This window comes from Convolutriloba macropyga, chromosome 13 (genome assembly GCF_964194025.1).
Source record: "Convolutriloba macropyga chromosome 13, txConMacr16.3, whole genome shotgun sequence".
Classification (NCBI taxonomy): domain Eukaryota; kingdom Metazoa; phylum Xenacoelomorpha; order Acoela; family Convolutidae; genus Convolutriloba; species Convolutriloba macropyga.
This window is the reverse complement of record NC_134480.1, coordinates 33116943-33138038: the sequence shown is the minus strand read 5'-3', so window position 1 is coordinate 33138038 and position 21096 is coordinate 33116943. Positions and strand designations below refer to the sequence as shown.

The following is a 21096-nucleotide window of genomic DNA, read 5'->3' as shown; positions in this document are numbered from 1 at the left end:
AAAAGATAGATTCTAAGTTTACTGCCGTAGTTCTGGAAGTAATCGGAAATTTGTTTTCTTTAGTTCTTTTACCTTGTTTGCTTTTTATCTTTCATACAAGGATGCAAAATAGTTTGATTTCTAATAGGTGGTAAATTATAATTCAAGAAAGAACGCAATATAGCACAGATTTAGTTTCATTTCTTTCTTGAAAAATAGGCCACAAGAAAACTAACACAACATTTGTCCACAAAACAAGAGCATCAATTATTTAGTATACAAGTATTGATCAACAATATCATTAAGTTGGACTCAATTTTTAACTTTTAACTGAGAATTGAATTGAAATTCCGGATGGCATTTTATTTACTCAAAAATCGTCGGCGAGCTAGTCATGTCGAAACTTTATAAAACTCCAACTTCGTGAATCAATAGAGCAGTCAATCCCCATACTCCCCCTGAACGATACTCGTGGGCAATTTTTGCCACTCGACACCCAAAGGCTTACTCTCACTCTGCAGTATTGAAGATGAAGTGCATGATGACGGCACATGCTATTCATAACAAGGAGCTTTAATGTTGATACCATTTAACAGGAGAAAAAAATTGTTAAAAATACTTGCTTAAATGACAGGATTTCGAAACGGTTCATTTTAATTCAAAAAAGGGACCTCAACATACATGATTCGTCATTAACCATAGCAGTTATATTTTACTCTCTTGTTTTATTTTAGTTCACGTCATTTTCAATCCCAATTTGTTACCAGAATTATTTCGTGCATCAATTTTATTCTATCCAATTCCTGGCTTCCCGCGCGGCTGATATAATTGACATTTCAGCTGATTGTAAAGTGAGAGTAGATTCGTGTAAAGTGATAGTAGATTGTAAAGTGAGACTAGAGTTGATTCTTGATATCAGGCAAGCATCATAAGTGTATTTTTGCATCCCGTGCTTTATTACTCAATTGAAACTTGATCTTGTTTTGCGTTTTCCGTAAGGAGATCTCTAATGACAAAACTTCTATCTGACTGCATTTAACACAACATTTGTCCACAAAACAAGAGCATCAATTATTTAGTATACAAGTATTGATCAACAATATCATTAAGTTGGACTCAATTTTTAACTTTTAACTGAGAATTGAATTGAATTTCCGGATGGCATTTTATTTACTCAAAAATCGTCGGCGAGCTAGTCATGTCGAAACTTTAAAAAGCTCCAACTTCGTGAATCAATAGAGCAGTCAATCCCCATACACCCCCTGAAAGATACTCGTGGGCAATTTTTGCCACTCGAAACCCAAGAACTTACTCTCACTCTGCAGTATTGAAGATGAAGTGCATGATGACGGCAAATGCTATTCATAACATGGAGTTTTAATGTTGATACCATTTAACAGGAGAAAAAAATTGTTAAAAATACTTGCATAAATGACAGGATTTCGAAACGGTTCATTTTAATTCAAAAAAGGGACCTTAACATACATGATTCGTCATTAACCATAGCAGTAATACTTCACTCTCTTGTTTTATTTTAGTTCACGTCATTTTCAATCCCAATTTGTTACCAGATTTATTTCGTGCATCAATATTATTCTATCAAATTCCTGGCTTCCCGCGCGGCTGATATAATTGACATTTCAGCTGATTGTAAAGTGAGAGTAGATTCTTGTAAAGTGAGAGTAGATTGTAAAGTGAGACTAGAGTTGATTCTTGATATCAGGCAAGCATCATAAGTGTATTTTTGCACTGTGCTTTATTACTCAATTGAAACTTGATCTTGTTTTGCGTTTTCCGTAAGGAGATCTCTAATGACAAAACTTCTATCTGATTGCATTTAACACAACATTTGTCCACAAAACAAGAGCATCAATTATTTAGTATACAAGTATTGATCAACAATATCATTAAGTTGGACTCAATTTTTAACTTTTAACTGAGAATTGAATTGAAATTCCGGATGGCATTTTATTTACTCAAAAATCGTCGGCGAGCTAGTCATGTCGAAACTTTATAAAGCTCCAACTTTGTGAATCAATAGAGCAGTCAATCCCCATACTCCCCCTGAACGATACTCGTGGGCAATTTTTGCCACTCGACACCCAAAGACTTACTCTCACTCTGCAGTATTGAAGATGAAGTGCATGATGACGGCACATGCTGTTCATAACAAGGAGTTTCAATGTTGATACCATTTAACAGGAAAAAAAAATTTTTAAAAATACTTGCCTAAATGACAGGATTTCGAAACGGTTCATTTTAATTCAAATAAGGGACCTTAACATACATGATTCGTCATTAACCATAGCAGTAATATTTCACTCTCTTGTTTTATATTAGTTCACGTCATTTTCAATCCCAATTTGTTACCAGATTTATTTCGTGCATCAATTTTATTCTATCAAATTCCTGGCTTCCCGCGCGGCTGATATAATTGACATTTCAGCTGATTGTAAAGTGAGGGTAGATTCTTGTAAAGTGAGAGTAGATTGTAAAGTGAGACTAGAGTTGATTCTTGATATCAGGCAAGCATCATAAGTGTATTTTTGCATCCCGTGCTTTATTACTCAATTGAAACTTGATCTTGTTTTGCGTTTTCCGTAAGGAGATCTCTAATGACAAAACTTCTATCTGATTGCATTTAGAGCTCCATTTCAAAATTGGAGTACTAATTTTGCATTGCAAAAATTAGTGTAATTAAACAACAAGTAGACACCACCGAGGAGAGATGCTTTCGGGGATAATTTTACACCAGAGGTTCCTCTTCGTTTGTAAAAATGTGGAACTTCATTTTCAGACGGCTAAGTAAGCCAAGAAGAATATCTTTCTTAGCACGTTGCTTGGCCCAAAATTTAGAAACGAGCATTTGACCGCAGAACATTTATATGAGGATACTCTACTGTGATACCTGATGTATCTTTATTTTATAAATTCCCATGATGCAGTATATTTTATATGAAGCCCTAAACTTAGTTCATTTATTTAACCTTCATATTTTGTTCAGTTCGTGTCTTGTGATCTGCTGTTAACTTTCTGCTTAGTTTCCCGCCCCGTGATCAGACATGTCTGATCACGCATTCACGTTGTTTATGAGTGTTCATATTTCCATAATTTCATTCTCTTGATATTCTGCAATTCAAATCAGTTCTGCAAATCTTCTTTTGAAATCCCGCTCCGCGAGAAAACGCAAGTAAATTGAATTTGGATCTCGCACCGCGAATCGCCAATTAATATTCTTTCCGCATACTTGCATCGCCAATCACTACGTTAAATAGATTAAGTACGACATGGCGCAGTCAGCAACCAAAAAAACACCCCTTGGAATCGACCCTTTCTGGAACAAACCCACACCGGATCCCCCAATTCGCTGGGAGAAATGGAGAGTACAGTACAAATTGGCACTCCTGGCCAAAGAAAACATCATTTTGGACACGCTACTCGGGCCTAAACCTGAAACGGTAGAGCTTCTTCTGGAGCCCATCTACGAAGAGACAATAGTGGGTGCATCCGCACAATCAGAGAGGGAGAGGAACGCGCGCAACGCGCAACAAAAATTGAACTGGCAAAGCAAATGCCAACGGCTCATTGAAGTGGGTATCATGTGTGGCGACAAACCGTGGTCACTGGCTGATCGCAAAACTGTTTCCCTACTCTACTTAAGCATCGGAATAGAAGGTCGCCGCATTCTCAACTGCAAGAATCCGCACATCCTGATCGATACTCTCGTCACGGTAGACTTCTGGAAGATTGTGGAGGAGGCATTCATCCACCCTGGCAACATAACCTTCAATCGTCACGTCTTCTTGATCACAAAACAGCTTAGAGGTGAAACTGTCAAACATTTCTACGGCAAACTAAAGGAGTTGGCTGAGAACTGCGATTTTGAGAACAAAGAAGAGACCCTGATAAGAGATGTCTTTATCACTAATCTGATGGACCCTGAAATTCAAAAGGAGCTTTTAAAACAAACAGTCGAACCGCGGCAGGCGTTAGAACTAGCAATCAATGAGGAACTCGGGATGCGGAATCAACATCAGATACAGCAGCACAACAAGATCGTTGTTCCCGCAAATGTTAACGCCGTTGAGTTCTACAATAACCCACGGAAAACACATTGGCAGAACACGAATAATGTCCCAAAACAAAACAATCGATCGACACTCTATTGCTCAAATTGCGGCGGTATTTGGCTTCCAAATCACCGTGAAAAATGTATTGCGAAGGGGAAAACATGCAACAACTGTGGGTTACTAAACCACTTTGCGAAGGTCTGCCGTAAACAAAAGAACACGAACACAAAGCCACAGGATCCCAAGAAAAAGATGGTCCGTGTGGTAGAACAAGAGCCACACCCAGAGGACTCTGTTAGTTTCCTTCAACCAGCTAAACTTTACGAATCGGACTACAGTAGTGGAGAGGAGGACAATACAGTCGCTATGATTGAAACTGCTGTCGAAAAAGTTGAACCACTCAACATGCCTCTCAAAATCGGCAATGTCAATACCACACTTCTCGTGGACTCCGGGAGAGCATGCAGTATACTCAACCACTCACTGGCGTCGCAGGTGGTACACAGCAGCCCCTGTGCATTCTGGATCAATGAAACAACGCATCCACAACTACGGACCTTCTCAAACGAACCTATACAAGTCGAGGGCAATATTGAAGCTCCAATAACAAGCAAAGGCTGGACAAGTGATTCAGCCACATTCACAGTCGTAGCCGACGGTTTAAAGTCATTAATAGGTCGTGATTTGTTTGTTCAACTTGGACTTGCTGTTACTCAATCTACATTTCTGAAAGGTAACCGTGTCAACAACATTGCATCTCCGGAATTTAAAGAACAGATAGCCACAAGTTTTCCTGGTTTAGTATCACGTATTGGACGATCAAAAAGTCATGTCGCAAAATCTAAATTTCACAAAGATTTTCAACCTAGACATCAAAAAGGTAGACGTATTCCCATTAACCTTCAAGAAAAAATCAATACTGAACTTAGGAAATTCCTGGCCGCAAAACATATCATAAAACTTTCTAGTTGTCCTGACAAATATTTCATTTCGCCCATTGTCGTTACGGTAAAGAAAGACCAAACGATAAAGCTTGCACTGGACTCAAAAGTATTAAACAAAGCCATTCACAAGAATAAATATCATGCCGAATATCGATACTTTAATTGAATCTCCACAAATAAGTGCTCCCGCGCCGCAAAACACAACATATTTCTCGACAATTGATTTGAAATACCCGTACAGTCAGTTAAATTTGGATGCTCATACAGCTAATCGCTGTAACTTTAATATCATTAGTGGTGATATGAATCGCACTTATAGATTTCAAACAGGATTTTACGGACTTACGGATATGCCAGTTGAATTCCAAAAAGCTATGGATTATACTCCAATTGGCTTACAAAATTCATATTGTTTTTTGGACGATATTCTAATAGTTAGCAAAGGCTCTTTGACTGAACACAAAAGTTAGTTAATGAAATGCCTTCAACGATTAGACGACAAAAATCTTAGGATAAACCTTCCTAAATGTCATTTTGGAAAATTAGAAATTAATTGGCTTGGGTATCACATCTCACAATTGGGTATCTCGCCCCTCGAAACTAAAACGGCTGCGATTTTGGCTCTTGAGGCTCCAAAAACTCTAAAGAAACTCCGTTCTTTTTTAGGATCGGTCCATTATATTGGAAAGTTCATTCCTAATCTTGCTCAAATAAGTCACCCTCTCCGTCCATTACTGAAAAAGTCTTCAAAATTCCTCTGGACAGCAGAACATGAGAATTGTTTTATCGAAATTAAGAATCGCATCGCGAACGCAACTGCAAATAGTCACTATAACCCGCAACTCAAAACACGCGTAAAATGTGATGCGTCCCGAACAGGCTTGGGAGCCACTCTTGAACAATTAACTGTAGATGGCAGGAAACCAATTGTATTTGCGTCTCGGTTTTTAAATTCTTGCGAAGAACGTTATAGCGTAAATGAACTTGAAATTTTGGGTGTAGTTTGGTCAACAGAATATTTTAAAAATTATCTGTATGGAAAACATTTTAAAGTAATTACGGATCATCGTGCACTCCTTTCGATCATGAAAGAAAATAGATCTAATAAGTCATATAACAGCAGACTGACCCGTTGGGTCGATCGTCTTCTCCCTTTTCAATTTGACATTGAACATCTTCCTGGGGCAAAAATGGGTCTGGTCGATTACATTTCCCGAAACCCGTCTCAAAGAGCTAAAAAAGTTTCTGCATATGACGAGGAATTTATCGTTGCAAAACTAAAGCTCATTTCAAAATCCATTAACGCACTAGAATTAAATATCACTCATCCTGTATCCCATTTACATCATTTGTTAGAAAACTATACTCTCACTTTGCAAAATACACCTAAAATTGAGGCAGATGATTTCGTATCGCAAATTAAACCTAAGGTTGAGTCTAGCACTAAATCAATAAATTCAATTAGCACACACGCAACTCGCGTAAACGAACAAGCCTTTAGTAATTCACTCGCCCCGCGAAAACAAGCCTAAAATAGTGTTTGTAAATTAAACAATTTAAAATATGCAACACCCGCGTCGCAAAGTCCAGTTGACACTTATCTCGCTCTGCAAAATACCAACAAAAGTAAACAATTAATCCAAATTAGGAATAAAGTAGCATTCGCGCAGCCCGAGTCTCAAAATTATCCATCACACTACCCGCCAATTATATCACATTCCACAAAAATCTCTAAAAGTCATCACCCAAATTTAAAATCAGTGCTTTTTGCCTCTTGCAACTCTACAATTCAGTCGCATCTTTCACAATTTAAAAAGTCAAAGTTAAATCACTCATTACCTGTATTAAAATACGTCAATACAATAACAAATAAAATGCCTTCTAAGAAGCGAATAACACGTGTTCGATTTAACGATGCCTCCCGTGCAGCGGATCAGCAATCCACAAGTGGAAACGCAACTCGCCCCGCAAGTCAGCGATCAAATTCTCTAAACAATTCCCGAGCGGCGAATCAACAAACCGAATCCACAAGTAATCTTCGCGACGCAAATTCACCACCCAACGTCACTCCGACGTCCCCGACCCCCTCATCAAACGCTAGCACTCCACTAACCCCCAGACCGCATGTTCCGACATTCGATTACATAGTGTCAAAAATTTTTAACAAATCGTTAATAGCTTCGTTAACGAGTAAAGATGCAGTATTAAAAGAGGTCAGGGACTGTATCCTGACGAATAACGAGAGCCGCTTAAAAGCTCTCAACCCTTATATCCACTCGTATTGGAGGGACCTTCACGTGCGCTCCGGGTGCGTCTGTATTGACGAGAATGTTGCAATACCGAACGTGTTACGCGAGGCGCTAATCGACGATATCCACACAAGTCACCCGGGTACTTGGGGAATGATTTTTATGGCCACACATTGTTGGTGGCCCTACATACACCGTGAATTAATCGTTAAAGCTACTGAGTGTAAACCCTGCACAGCCATTGCTAAGAATCTAAAATCTATTATTCCCGCCAAGCAATTCAATCCTCACATACCATGTGTAGAACCAAATCAAGAAATTCAAATTGATTTTGGGGGTCCAATTTTTGATGAAAAGGGTAAAGAAGTGTACTTTCTGGCAGCAATTGATCGTTTCTCTAAATACCCTACTGCATTTATTTATGATAAAGCTAATAGACCAAACGTTTTGAAGTTTTTGGACATGTACATTGAAATTCATGGAATTCCAAGATCCATCCGCTTAGATCAAGCAAAATGTTTAGTTGGAAATCAAGTAAAGACTTTTTGCAATAAGAACCATATCGATATTCTTGAAGCTCCAGTAAATGACCATCGTGCCATCGAGTTGGTAGAAAGAATGATTCAAACAATCAAGAATAGACTCGCATGTATTAAAGAGGAAAAATTGCCTACACACGACTTTCATGTAAAGCATGCATTAAAGATTATAATACACCAATTGCAAAAATGTAAACAAAGAACAACAAAGACCTCGCCTTTCGAAGCACATTTTGGAAGAAAGCCTAACACCCCGCTAAGCGTGATTGCAACCAAGCCTAATTTGTTAAATCTAGCATATAAGAATATTATAAATCATTATTTAGACGAGTACACAGTGATGCCGGAAGAAATTCTCCCTGACGACAAATTGGTGAATGGATATCGTAGTGATATTGAGGTGGAAATTGGCATGACCCGGGCATCCACAGAAGCAAGGAATAGAGAGAAGGCTAGTACGGACGGAGAATCCCGGTTCTTGAAGACAAAAGCAATCCGACCCATTCCCTTGAAGGAACGTGCGGTAGAGCTAAATCTTGCACGAAAAGTGCATGGCAAGAGACGCTCCAAAAAGAATCTTGAGGGACTGTATGAGGTACTTGCGCCGGGATCTCATATTTTAAAAGTAAGCCCTACAACATCAACTATCAAGGAACCCGGGAAACCAATTGTGACGGTACGCAATAGCGATATTGCAAAACTTGGCACACAGTTGGAACGCCAAACTCCCCTAAAGGCCCATGCAGACCGCAGAGGGCCTCGATCTGGCGAAAAGATAGTGGAAGAACTAATTCAAAGCCACATCAAAGAATTCACCCGTAAACAAAAAGGAGACAAAAAGATGAAACACAGAAAACGAGAATCGGGCAGCGGGGTCTCGTCGACCAAATCAAACATTTCGCGCGCTATGCGAGGACGAGTTCCAAAAGTGCCGAGTTTTCTCGTCATGCGAACTCAGCAACCAACAACTGTAACAATCTCGCATAGCGAACATCACGCATCATCTTCATCCACTACCCCGGCCGCGACAGCTCAAAACACGCGCACCTCCGATCGTACCCGACGCAGCCCTTCCTATTACGAATTCGAAAGTTCTCCAACCAACTCCACTATTCTACCTCCGCCAAAACGACCCCGCCGAGCGGGAGATGTGGAAAACTTTCAACCACCACCCGAATCAATCGTCGAGTCAGTGCAAAATATAGCTGAAAATCAGCCCGAAGAACAGAATACATCTCCTCTCATTGGTCAGGTGTCACCACCCGCTCCTCGGAATCCACCATTAATGGACATTGATACCCCCACACTCGTCCAATCAATGACAGCACTCGAGGCGGAAAAACAGCACTCGGATAATGATGAGTGGGATATGTGAACTGTACCAAAACTGCAAAACATTTCATAATTTATTAATAATCTAAATTTTAGTTATGATAACCAGCAAATATATCGCTATTATTTATTTAACCGGGGACCTCGTATTAATTTGTAAATATTGTTACTATTTCTACTTCGAAAATTGTATTTTACAATTTTCTTTCTCGATGAAGGGGTATGTGATACCTGATGTAACTTTATTTTATTGATTGCCTTGATGCAGTATATTTTATATGAAACCCTAAATTTAGTTCATTTATTTAACCTTCATATTTTGTTCAGTTCGTGTCTTGTGATCTGCTGTTAACTTTCTGCTTAGTTTCCCGCCCCTTGATCAGACATGTCTGATCACGCATTCACGTTGTTTATGAGTGTTCATATTTCCATAATTTCATTCTCCTGATATTCTGCAATTCAAATCGGTTCTGCAAATCTTCTTTTGAAATCCCGCTCCGCGAGTAAACGCAAGTAAATTGAATTTGGATCTCGCACCGTGAATCGCCAATTAATATTCTTTCCGCATAGTTGCATCGCCAATCACTACGTTAAATAGATTAAGTACGACATCTCCCAAGATCTTTAGAGCAATCAGAACAAAAATTCTGCGCAACAAGATTTTAACAGCAGGTCAACTTTAAGCGGATTTTTGATGTAGGAAGTCTTTATGGGGTGAAAATTTTGTCAATATTGGAGTGCAATTCCGTTTCAGAACTATACCTGAGCTTCTAGGTGGGATGAAGACGCATTCTCAACTGCAAAAGTTCCAACAGTAGTATAAGTAAGTGACTAGTAGTAATACTAGGGGGGGGGGGGGGGTCACGCACTGCAAAAAAACGACCCCCTCTAAATCGTTACATTTGGCCACTAAAATTCTTCAGAAAAGCCCTTGGGCGCGATGGTACATTATATGAAGACAAAATCAGAACATGAGTTTGGAAAAATTGTCTAGCAAGATCATTTTTCAAATTACAGTTCCAGTAAACAGACATTAAGTAAAATCGATAAAACTGTTTCAATGAGTACCCGAGTTACGAGAGACGAAATTGATGGGGGTATTACAAACTTGGTTTTTTATGATGGAAACCGAGAGAGACCTCCATGGCGTTGCTGTTCCAATACCGTAGTCCCTCGATCAGAGATTATATTTTTCGTTCAAGTGAGTATTATAGTGCTCATGATTAGTCTCTGTTTTTGCCATGCTATTCTTGATATCGGAGAGTTGCGAAGAAAAATCAATTTGGATTGCACTGCTTTCGAGTCTGGTTGGTTATATTTTTACCAAATCCTAAATTATTAATAAAGTCCGTCTCACAAACGATAGGATCTTCATGGCGGTTGTAGGCCCAAGTGGTTCTGGGAAAACTGACCTCATATTCAACATGCTGCAAGGTAGGTCCTTCTACCCAGCAGTTCTCAAAATTTTTTACTTCTACAAATGGTTCCAGGACACATTTACAGCTATACAACAAAAAATACCGCACATTGAGTTCATCAAGTATTCCGGATTGGATATAACGAAAAAGCTTTCGGACTGTCTGCTCGTTTATGATGACTCATGCGAGGAAATTTTTGACAACAAAGAGTTTGTGAAAATAGCAACGTCAGGAAGACACAGAAAACTTCATGTGATCTACATCAAACACAACTTATTCCAACAGAGTAAATGGTCACGGACAATTGATCTAAACACAACTCATATAGTTTTATTCAAATCATTGCGTGACATTCAGCAAATAGAATACCTCGGAAAACAGTTAAACTGTCTCCAATTACTGAAGGACGCATACAAATTAGCAACAGCTCAACCCTATGGACATTTAATCATTGACCTGGATCCTAAAACAAGTCAAGGCTTACGATTTTCTTCACAACTCATTGGTCCCGAACCATCAGTATTCTATATTCCTTCGGAGGAAGCTGTTATTACACCAATTACGAATGAAAAAGAAACATTTGCTTATGCTGAAGCGCTGGTGCGTTAACAGCAACCCCAAATCGAAAAGCATGAGAATTTTTCTATCCCAAGATATTGAATTCATTTGGTTCCTAAGCGATTGTGTAATGAACGTGCTCTCTGGTGTTTTCCCAATCAACATGAAAGAACTACAACAATTCGAACCTCAACTACGACAACTTTCTGAAAAATATTTCAGTGCGCTGGAAAGAAGTAAATTATTCCAGACAACGAGAGGGCATTCTCTGATTCAACTAAATGCCAGACCTTGTCTAGAGTATCTACAGAAAAATGCCAACTGATGATTTTGTGCTCATTCCTCGCAACATGTTTACAACTGAACAACTTCAAGTTTCGCAAATATTAAACAATCCACTAACAAAAAACAAGTCGAAACAACTATCGCTTCTACAGAGAACTTCAAAACAAGAGCCACCAGAATCGGTCATACAGCAGAACACAGAGCAACAAACAGATGACGTCATGATTTCCGATGAATAAAAGCAACAAAGTATCCCAGAAGACACTAAACGAAAAGAATTTGATGAAATCAGTCAGAGTGTGATCGATGATATAGATTTTCTCGACAAAGACAAATTTGGAAAAGCAAAAATAATTTTGAAGAAAATCAGTGGATCACGCAACATTTCACTGGACTTTGAAGGTAAAATCCTGATTACTGGAGAGAACACCGACATTCCAGCATCAACTTTCCTCTACGCATTACAACAAACATCATCAAAGTTTTGCCTGGCGATTATCAAGTATTGAATTATTTGAACCTTGCACCACATCTCGCTTGTAATACTTACGCAAAGAAATTCATAAAAATTCCGAAAGAGCAAAAACTACGTCAGTTTCCAGATGGAGCAGCCAGTGAACAGAAACCTGCTATCGAGAGAGCAGAAAAAACAGAGACTGCTAGCTTTGATGAGGAAGGCTTCGCAGACGCAGAAGAAGAAATTAAAACGCCAACAGGCTGGAAAACTCCATTCAGCGGAAATAAAAAAACTAAATAAAGTTTACACGAAAGGAAAAGAAGCATTTGGAAGTGTTGCTAACATAAAAGACGAAAGCGGCTTTTCCCACAAAAAAGTTGAAAAATTCCTTCAATGGAAGAACTCATACACTAAATATCGTCAATTCCGGAAAAGTTTTCCACGATTGAAGGTAGTTGCTTACAGAATAAACGAAATCTGGTCCATGGATGTAGCCTTTATGGACAAAATAGCCAAGCACAACAATGGGGTCAAATACCTTATGATTGCAGTTGACGTTTTATCACGCTATTTACGTGTTCAACCTCTCAAAACGATGTATTCGAGGGATTGTGTTGAAGCCTTCAAACAAATGATAAAGACGAAACAACCAGAGAAATTGTGGACAGACAAAGGCACCGAATTCAAGGGCGAGTTCAAAACATTCTGTGAAAACAAAAAGATTCATTTGTATACATCCGAAAACGAAACCAAATCTGCGTTTGCTGAAAGAAATATTCGATCACTTAAAAACATTATTTACAGATAATTGGAAGAAAAATTGACTTGGAACTATATAAAGGAGCTTCCCAATTTCGTAAATATCATTAACAGTCGTGTTAACCGCGTTACAAAGTTAGCCCCAAATAAAGTATTCAAAAAACATGAACCATTTTTAATTTCGATTGCTTTGGACAATAATAAATATAAACCACGATTCGAGGAGGGGGACCTGGTACGAATAGCGAAACCAGACGATACCTTCAGAAAAGGTTACACTCAGAATTATACAGACGAAGTTTTCACAGTACTAAGATTGGCTACAACAAGTCCACCTACCTACAACCTGATTGACGCAAATAACGTTAAAATCCTAGGGAAGTTTTACGAACCGGAATTAGTACAAGTTGATGCGTTAAACACTGGAGAGGAGCAATGATTTCTAACAGCAATGAGTTTACAATTGACTTGTTATCAAATGCACAAATGGACGTTTTTAATGGAAATACTATGGCATCATTTCGGAACCAATTATCACAACCGATACAGTTACAGGGAGAATGGCAAGTAGCATTGACATCTCTATCTTTTCCATCAAACATCAACAACGTAAACTCTGGAGAAATAGTTGTTTACAAGAATTCAATGTCCAATCCAAATGAGTCGAGTAATCGATCAGGACAACTCAGAAAAATTCGGACTGGTATTTACAACAGCTGGGAAGATCTTGTCTCGGAGATTGTTCGCATTGCAAAACTAAAACAGTTCGATCGAAAGTTTGACATGATAACGCAAAAGCTTGTGTTAACATTTCGGGAAAATGAAGGATTGTCGTTTCAAGACGATGAAATTCCCAGCATTCTTGGTTTCAAGGGGACCCCGGACCCTGCACACAATGGTTTTGTTCACATTGGTTACAAGACAAACTTTGAAAATGGGACCCCGAACACTCCTAACAGAGATTTTGGTATTTTCCCTGTTGATATAACATGTGGGTCACAGCTTATTTTTGTGTACCTTGATATTATTGAGTATCAACATGTGGGCGACTCACGTGCACTCATTCTCAAAATCATTGAATCGGAGAGACGTCTGAGAAACGGTAGCCTCAACACAGTAGCACCTATTCACCATAAAACCTATACAAACCTGGACTACAAGCGTTTACTTTCAAACAATATCCAGAGCATCAAAGTTGAGCTGAGAAGTGAAACTGGGAAATTGATCCCTTTCACTGGAATTGGTAAAGTTGTTATAAGTCTCAAATTCCAGAGAACAAGCTAACTGATGGAAGGATATTATAATAATCAAGCATCCAATTCAATGTCCCATTTCTCAGGACATTATAGACAAAGAGGAAGTGGATTCGGCGCATTAGCTGCTGGCATTGGTCGTGTTGCATTACCCCTAGCCCGAAGACTTATTTGGCCAGCAGCAAAAACAATTGGAAGAGAATTGCTAGTGCAAGGTGCACCAGAGTTATTAGAATTTGCAACAAAAAAGAAATCAGCGAAGCAAGCTCTGAAAAGTACAGTTGCAAAACAGCTAGAAAACAAATCGGAGGAGCACTTCAACGAGGACGAAAAGCAATCTATCGAAGGAGGTCGAAGAAGAAAGCATACAAAAAGCAGTCTCCATCAAAGAAAAAGATCATTTCGTGAAAAACGAAGCCACAAAGGAGTCGATCAGATTTCTTCTCAAAAGTAAAAAATGCGTACTAACATTGTTATTCCCACAGAGGCAACACATAGCTCATTGGACTTGTTTGAGAAACCTCCCCTTCTTGTAACATTTGATCAATCGTTCGAGCAAAAAACAGGACCTTTGTACTCGCCCACTGGATCTTCGTTAGAGTTTGAAATAGTCGGTGACAGAAATAACTTCAACGACCTGCAGAAAACTTATCTGGAAATCAAATTTCGAGTTGTTCGAAGTAATGGAAACGGTTTACGCTTCACCACGGGAAATGTCAACAGCAGTGACAAGCCACATCTAGTCAATAATGTCTTACATTCCCTTTTCGCCGATTGCACAGTGTCAGCAAACGGAATCAAAATTTCTTCCGCCAATGGTCACTATGCACACAAAAGTTTCATTGAAACAGAATTTTCCCATGGATCGGATGCGAAAAAAACCTGGCTGAAATGTCAAAGATATGATTATGAAGCAGACCCAACAGGCGTTCCAGCCGCTACAATCACAGCTTGACAAGAAACTGTGAGAAGATCTGCTCAACTCACACTGTATGGAAAAATAGCTACCGATTTCTTTTCATGCGAGAAGCATCTAACGAGTGGAGTAACGCTGCGAATTTCTTTTGCGACGATCACAGGATGACTTTGCGATTGTGAGTGAAGACGGGGCTAAACACTATAAAATCAAAATCGATGAAGCAAATTTGTTCGTGCAAAAAATGACAGTCTCCGATATCGTGCTTGGTGCAATCGAGAAAACACTTCTCAAGACACCTCCTATGTACCGCTATAATGAAGTTATTTCGAAAGCTTTTCTAGCAACAGCTGGGCAACAGAGCTGGAAGCAGGAGGATATTTTCACAAAAGAACCTATTCGTAGACTAATAGTTGCCATGTGCCGCAGCGATGCATTCATCGGTACTAATACGCTCAATCCATTTTTATACCGGAAGTTTGATTTGAATGAGATAATAATTTACCGTAATGGGTTCGCCACAGCTGGTACACCAATGTCAACAACTGATAATAAACTACTATACTACAACTCAATGGCTGCACTAGCTTATGTAGAAAATGGTCACTGGATATCTCTATCTGATTTTCCTAACCATTACATTATGGTGTTTGATCTCACCAGCACTCAAGAAGCCACGCATGATTTTATTCATCCCGAGTTAACAAACTCTTCATTATCTGTGGAACTCAAGTTCTGTGCAGCGTTGCCCCGCAACATTGAAATTTTATTTCTCGGGGAGAAATGTTCAACAGTTTTTATCGATTCTTCGAGAAACGTTTCCAAAAACGCTCTTCCTATAATCTAATGGATGAAGATAAAATATTCAAATTGACTCTACAATCCGGTCATTTGAAGTTTAAATTCAACGGTGTTTATGCAGCTGACAATTTCCCCTTGCACATGCCAACCAACTCATTTGCTATCGTTAACGCTTCACCAGCCTCTTCACCAGTATCTCATTGGATTGTGCTTGCAAAGAGATATGCCTACCCAATAACATACTTTGCCGACCCGCTGGCATTACCTCTCTATTCATATAAACACATATCAGACTGATTTCGACAAAGCACTAATGAGAGCATAATAGTGGACCTCATGGAAGACAGACGTAACTCAAATAAACCCCTACAAAGTGCACACTCTCAAATGTGTGGACTTTATTGCATTTATGTCGCGCATTGTATTCTCAATGATATTTTTCTATTCATTCCCGATATCAATGAAATTCAGCTGTTGTCTTTTATAAAACATATGAAGTAAACAATTATACACGCTTTCTTTTTTAGTTAGGTCAATGACTCACCAACCAAAAATTCACCTTTATAAAGAACTAAATTCCCCCTCCCCTGGAAAAACAAACTAAATCGTTCGACTATCACAAAAACGTTGATGGCTTGTAAACAAATTCAAGTTCTTGAGACTTGTGTTGATGGTTGTAAACAAATTCTTCAGAGTTTTGTCTGGAACCGAGTGCGCTATGTAAACAAAGTAATGCTACAAGGTTGAATTGCGTCACTGTAACGCGATGGCCCCTCGCCAAAAACAAACAAAAGAGACAGTTTGCATGCATCCGATTGGCCAATCAACTTGTTGAAAGCGGGGTCCCCCGGACTGAAAAATTACTCATTGCTTTTTGCCTTACACTTTGCGTTCAGTTGATTCAAACTTGATACATTTTTGTCACTACTAAACTTTTTAACTAATCGTTCATTTAACCAATACTCTCTTACAGCAACATTCAATTTTGTGGGATGGGACAAGCCAAGTGCGAAATTTGTCATAAACTACTGGCAAATAGAAGAAGCGTTCGCGACATCGGAAAGAAGTGCATAAGATCTATCCTCAAGCAAACTCATTCGAGTGCACTGAATGTGGTTTCACCACGAGAAACCTGTATGAGCTAACAGGACACATGACTGTGCAGCATGCGGCGACCAGTCCACGATACTACATATACTGTCAAAAATGTTTTCCACGTGACGCTGATTATCTTGAGCACATGAACACTTTCCACGGTCTACCAGCTTGGAGTGTAGACGTAAACAACCTACCGGACTCAGGCATCATACCAAGCGAACGCGCTTTTGGCGATACACTGAAAGTCTATGAGATTACCGTCGGGTCAAGAGACGTTGATCTATTACACGTTATGCAGCTAAAACGCGAGATTGAAAACATTATCAATATTAGTGTTCAGCAACACTCACAAAAAGTTCAGTTCAACTCAGTTATCGATCTCGTCAAACCCATGAAGACCGATGATGATCTATCATGAAGCCAGCCCGATAGAATTTCGATTCATGTTGCATCAAAATGGAACGAGTGGATTTCGGTGGTCTTGCAGATAAAACTTTCCATGCAATGGTAGAACAGATGCTCCTAGCACTCAACAATTTTGCTTCCCATGGTAGCAGTTGGACTCTCAACCAAATTGTCAACATTGAAATCCGATTAGCAAAAGCTAAACCGATAAGGGCATCGTCATATTTAGCACTTCCAGGCAAACTAGCGCGCACATGCTCTCTACTGAACATCAGAAACCGAGAAGACGAGAATTGTTTTCTGTATTGCTATACTACCGCCTACCATTTGAAGTTTGGCCCTCGACTTCTTCCTCCTGGTCCACCTTCACGCAGAATGACCAGCCCTGTAACATATGGACCAGACAAACCGCTTGCAAAACAAGTAGATGGTGTGTTTGACATGCCTATGGGCTTCCACCAGATGACTCGCTTTGAAGAATTAAACAAGGTCTGCGTCAACGTATTTCGGTAAGTTAATAATCTTTTTTTTTCGAAAAACTTTAAAACTAAAAAGAAGATTATGGCACAAAAGCAAATGAGGAAAAAAAGATAAAAAACAAAAAAGTTTGAATATTTTAGCTACGCTGAAAACGGACTGATACCATTCCGAGTTTCCAAAAAACAGAACTGTGAATTCAACATGGACTTTCTTCTTCTAAGCAACGGTCAAATGCATCACTACGTTTTAATCAGAAACCTGCGATCTCTTATTCATAAAGTCAAGGAACGAGTAGTTAGAACAGATAATCATATTTGTCGAAACTGTTTTCATGTTTGCACCTCAAAAGAACGATATGAAAAAAAATTAGAACTTTGCTGGAAAAACAAACCAGCAGTCGTGCGAATGGCAAAAAACACAACGTTTGTCTACAAAAAGTTTCAGTCCCGTTGGTTTGCTCCAATTGTTGGCTTTTTTGACTTGGAGTCTATAATTGAACCTGTCTCAGGATGTCAAAACTACCCAACCAAATCAGAAACAAGAACAATAGAAATACATAAACCGTGCAGCTATGCAATGTTGTTTGTTGCTCAGAACCAAACTGAACCGTTTCATTTTGAATGTTTGACAGGTCCAAAGGTCATGGAACAATTTGTTCAGTCTTTAGAAAGCATATTAAAACGAGTTTACAGCGTTAAACAACAACACAAATATTTCTCTGGCCAGCCTCTGATCGCGAAAAAAGATGCCGCCAATTGTTGGATATGTGAAGAACCATTGGAACACTGTTTCAATAACCCGACAGTTCTAGATCATTGTCACTTCACTGGAGAATTCCTCGGATGGGCGCATAACACTTGTAACATCAACAGGAGGTTTCTCAACTATACTCCACTATTTGCACACAATCTCTCAAACTACGATCTTCACCATGTAATTCTCGCTCTCCAGGGTAGCAGCATGCGAAATACTGTATCATTTGTTCCAAATACAGATGAGAAATTTATAGCTCTGGAAATTGGGGTTCCAGTCTACAACCGTCAGGACAAGAATGGAGTAATGAAACCGGTGTTTGAGTATATCAGGCTACTAGACTCATTTCGGTTCATGGCCTCGTCATTGGATTCTCTAGCACAAAACTTACCCTCTGATCAGTTCACTTTGCTAAAACATCACTTTAAGGATTGGCCAGAAAATTCAGTGCAAATGTTGAAACGGAAGGGATTTTTCCCCTATTGTTACATTGATAATTTCACTAAACTGAAAGAGACCGCACTCCCACCACGAGAAAAGTGGATGAATAGTCTCCAACAGTATCAAGTGAGCGTTACTGAAGACGAGTACAAACATGCGCTTGAAGTTTTCGAGAAGTTTCAATGTGAAACAATTGAAGATTACTATAGTTTGTATCTCAAAACTGATGTGTTTCTTCTAGCTGCAGTTATGCTCTGCTTCCGCAAGGTGTGCTACGAAACATACGGACTGGATTGCTGTCAGTACTATACCGCTTCCAATCTCTCTGGTGATGCTATGTTAAAGTTATCTAAAGCGCCTTTGAGACTCCTAAAAGAGAGAGAACAATTGGATATGGTAGAAGGATTGATTCGTGGTGGCGTAAGCTCGATATACAACAAGCGGCTGACGGTTGCGAACAACAAATATCTACCAAATTTAAACCCCAAAGCACCCTCAACCTTCATAGTGATGATTGATGCAAACAATTTGTATGGGGGCATAATGGAAAAATTTCCATTGCCACTGAACATTTTTGAGTACACTGACGGAAACTCGGATCCTGAAATTCAAAAAGCGTTCATCCAAAGCGTGTTGGAGACACCTGACGATAGCGATATTGGCTACCTATTAGAAGTGGTTTTGTTATACCCAGATGAACTTCATGATCTTCATTCAGATTTTCCCTTGGCTCCAATAAAACAGAAAGTTGACGCATGCTGGTTGATTGACTATCAAGAGGAGCTTTTGAATGATATGCAGATGAATGCGTCACCTTCGAGTAACAAATTGATCCAGACCTTGTTCCCCAAAAAGAACTACATTTTGCACTATCAAACATTGAAGCTCTACGTACAGTTGGGGTTGAAAGTTGAAAAACTACATCGATCACTCGCTTTGAACCAGTCGAAACGGCTAGCGCCATATGTAAAGTTGAACACTCAGAAGCGAAAGCAAGCCAAGAACAAGTTCGAGGAGAACTTCTATAAACCAATGGTGAACAGCGCATTTGGGAAAACGTGTGAGGGGAAACGCAATCGCATAAAAGTAAAACTGGCTCGAAATGAAGAGGAGACACTGAAATGGACCAGCGCTTCACAGATGAAGTCGTTCAAAATTATTGATGAGAACTTGGCAACGATAGGCTTGAATCAGACTGAAATAGAGTGGGACAAACCAACTATCGTAGGTGCTTGCATCTTAGATCTTTCGAAGAAATTCATGTACGACTTCCACTACAATACAATGAAGAAACACTTCAATTGTAAACTACTGTACTCGGACACGGACTCGTTTGTTTAAGAAATTTTCTCAGACGACTTCTTCGCAGACTTGAAGCGGAAGACCACAGTGAAGGACCTTTTCGATTTCTTAAACTTTCCAACTAATCACGAGATGTACGATCAAAGCAACGCAAGGGTGACACTAATATTTAAAGATGAGATGGGAAGCAAGATGATTTCTGAGTTTGTAGGGTTGAAGCCAAAGCTGTATTCCATCAAACTGGCAGATGGTTAGTCAACTTTTTTTTCAAAACCTGAAAAAAGCCAAGAAAACAACAAAAAGCAGAATAAGTAAAAAAAACCGGATAAAAAGTAAGAAAAAGACCTAGGATTAGATTTCCAAGACAAAACGAAAGAAAAAAAAAGTGAAAAACAAAATTTAGAATGCATGAACTTCTTTTTTAGGTCTTGCAAAGCAGTCGGCGAAAGGTGTGACTCAAGACGCCAGGCACATGATGAAACATGAATTATACAAACAGGTTCTCACAGGAGGAGAAACTGTTCGACTTATCAACACCAGAATTGCGTCGAGCAAACACCAACTAATGACAGTTGTGTGCAACAAGAAGTGACTCTCGAGATACGATGACAAGCGGTATATTCTAAACGACAAGATCACAACTCTACCATTTGGCCACCACGCTCTGCGCGAGGAAATGTTCATGCGTAACGTAATACAGGATCCAGATTGGGGTTCGAGTGACGAGGAAGAAACCGTTGTACACGTTGCCGAGTCATTAACGCCAGAAAGTCAACTTCCAACTCAAAACACAGGTCCCCAAATGTCAGCAGAAGTCTGGTCTCCGCCTGATCCCGGTCTCAACCAGCGTGTTTAAAGTGACGATGAGCTTGATGCGGACATTGCAGATTTTGCAAATCCGACTCAACAAGTGATTGAGGACGAAATTGAAAGATGTTCCTTTATAGACGATCAGGCTACTGAATCAGGTTCGTCGCCTAGTCTTCTAGACCCAAGACCCGTATCCCCCATTCATGTTTCTACTAGCTCTTCAACCGAAGAGCAACCCATCAACCAT

The 21096-nt window shown here is 39.4% G+C and overlaps 1 protein-coding gene across 1 annotated transcript; it reads left to right on the top strand.

Moving 5' to 3' along the window:
- The first annotated feature begins 14300 nt into the window (after positions 1-14300).
- LOC142351694 (uncharacterized) lies at positions 14301-20631 on the top strand. The gene is made up of 4 exons (XM_075403836.1): positions 14301-14661; positions 18175-20040; positions 20092-20289; positions 20465-20631. The coding sequence occupies exons 1-4, from the start codon at positions 14301-14303 to the stop codon at positions 20629-20631; spliced, it is 2592 nt and encodes an 863-aa protein (XP_075259951.1).
- Positions 20632-21096: the final 465 nt, after the last annotated feature.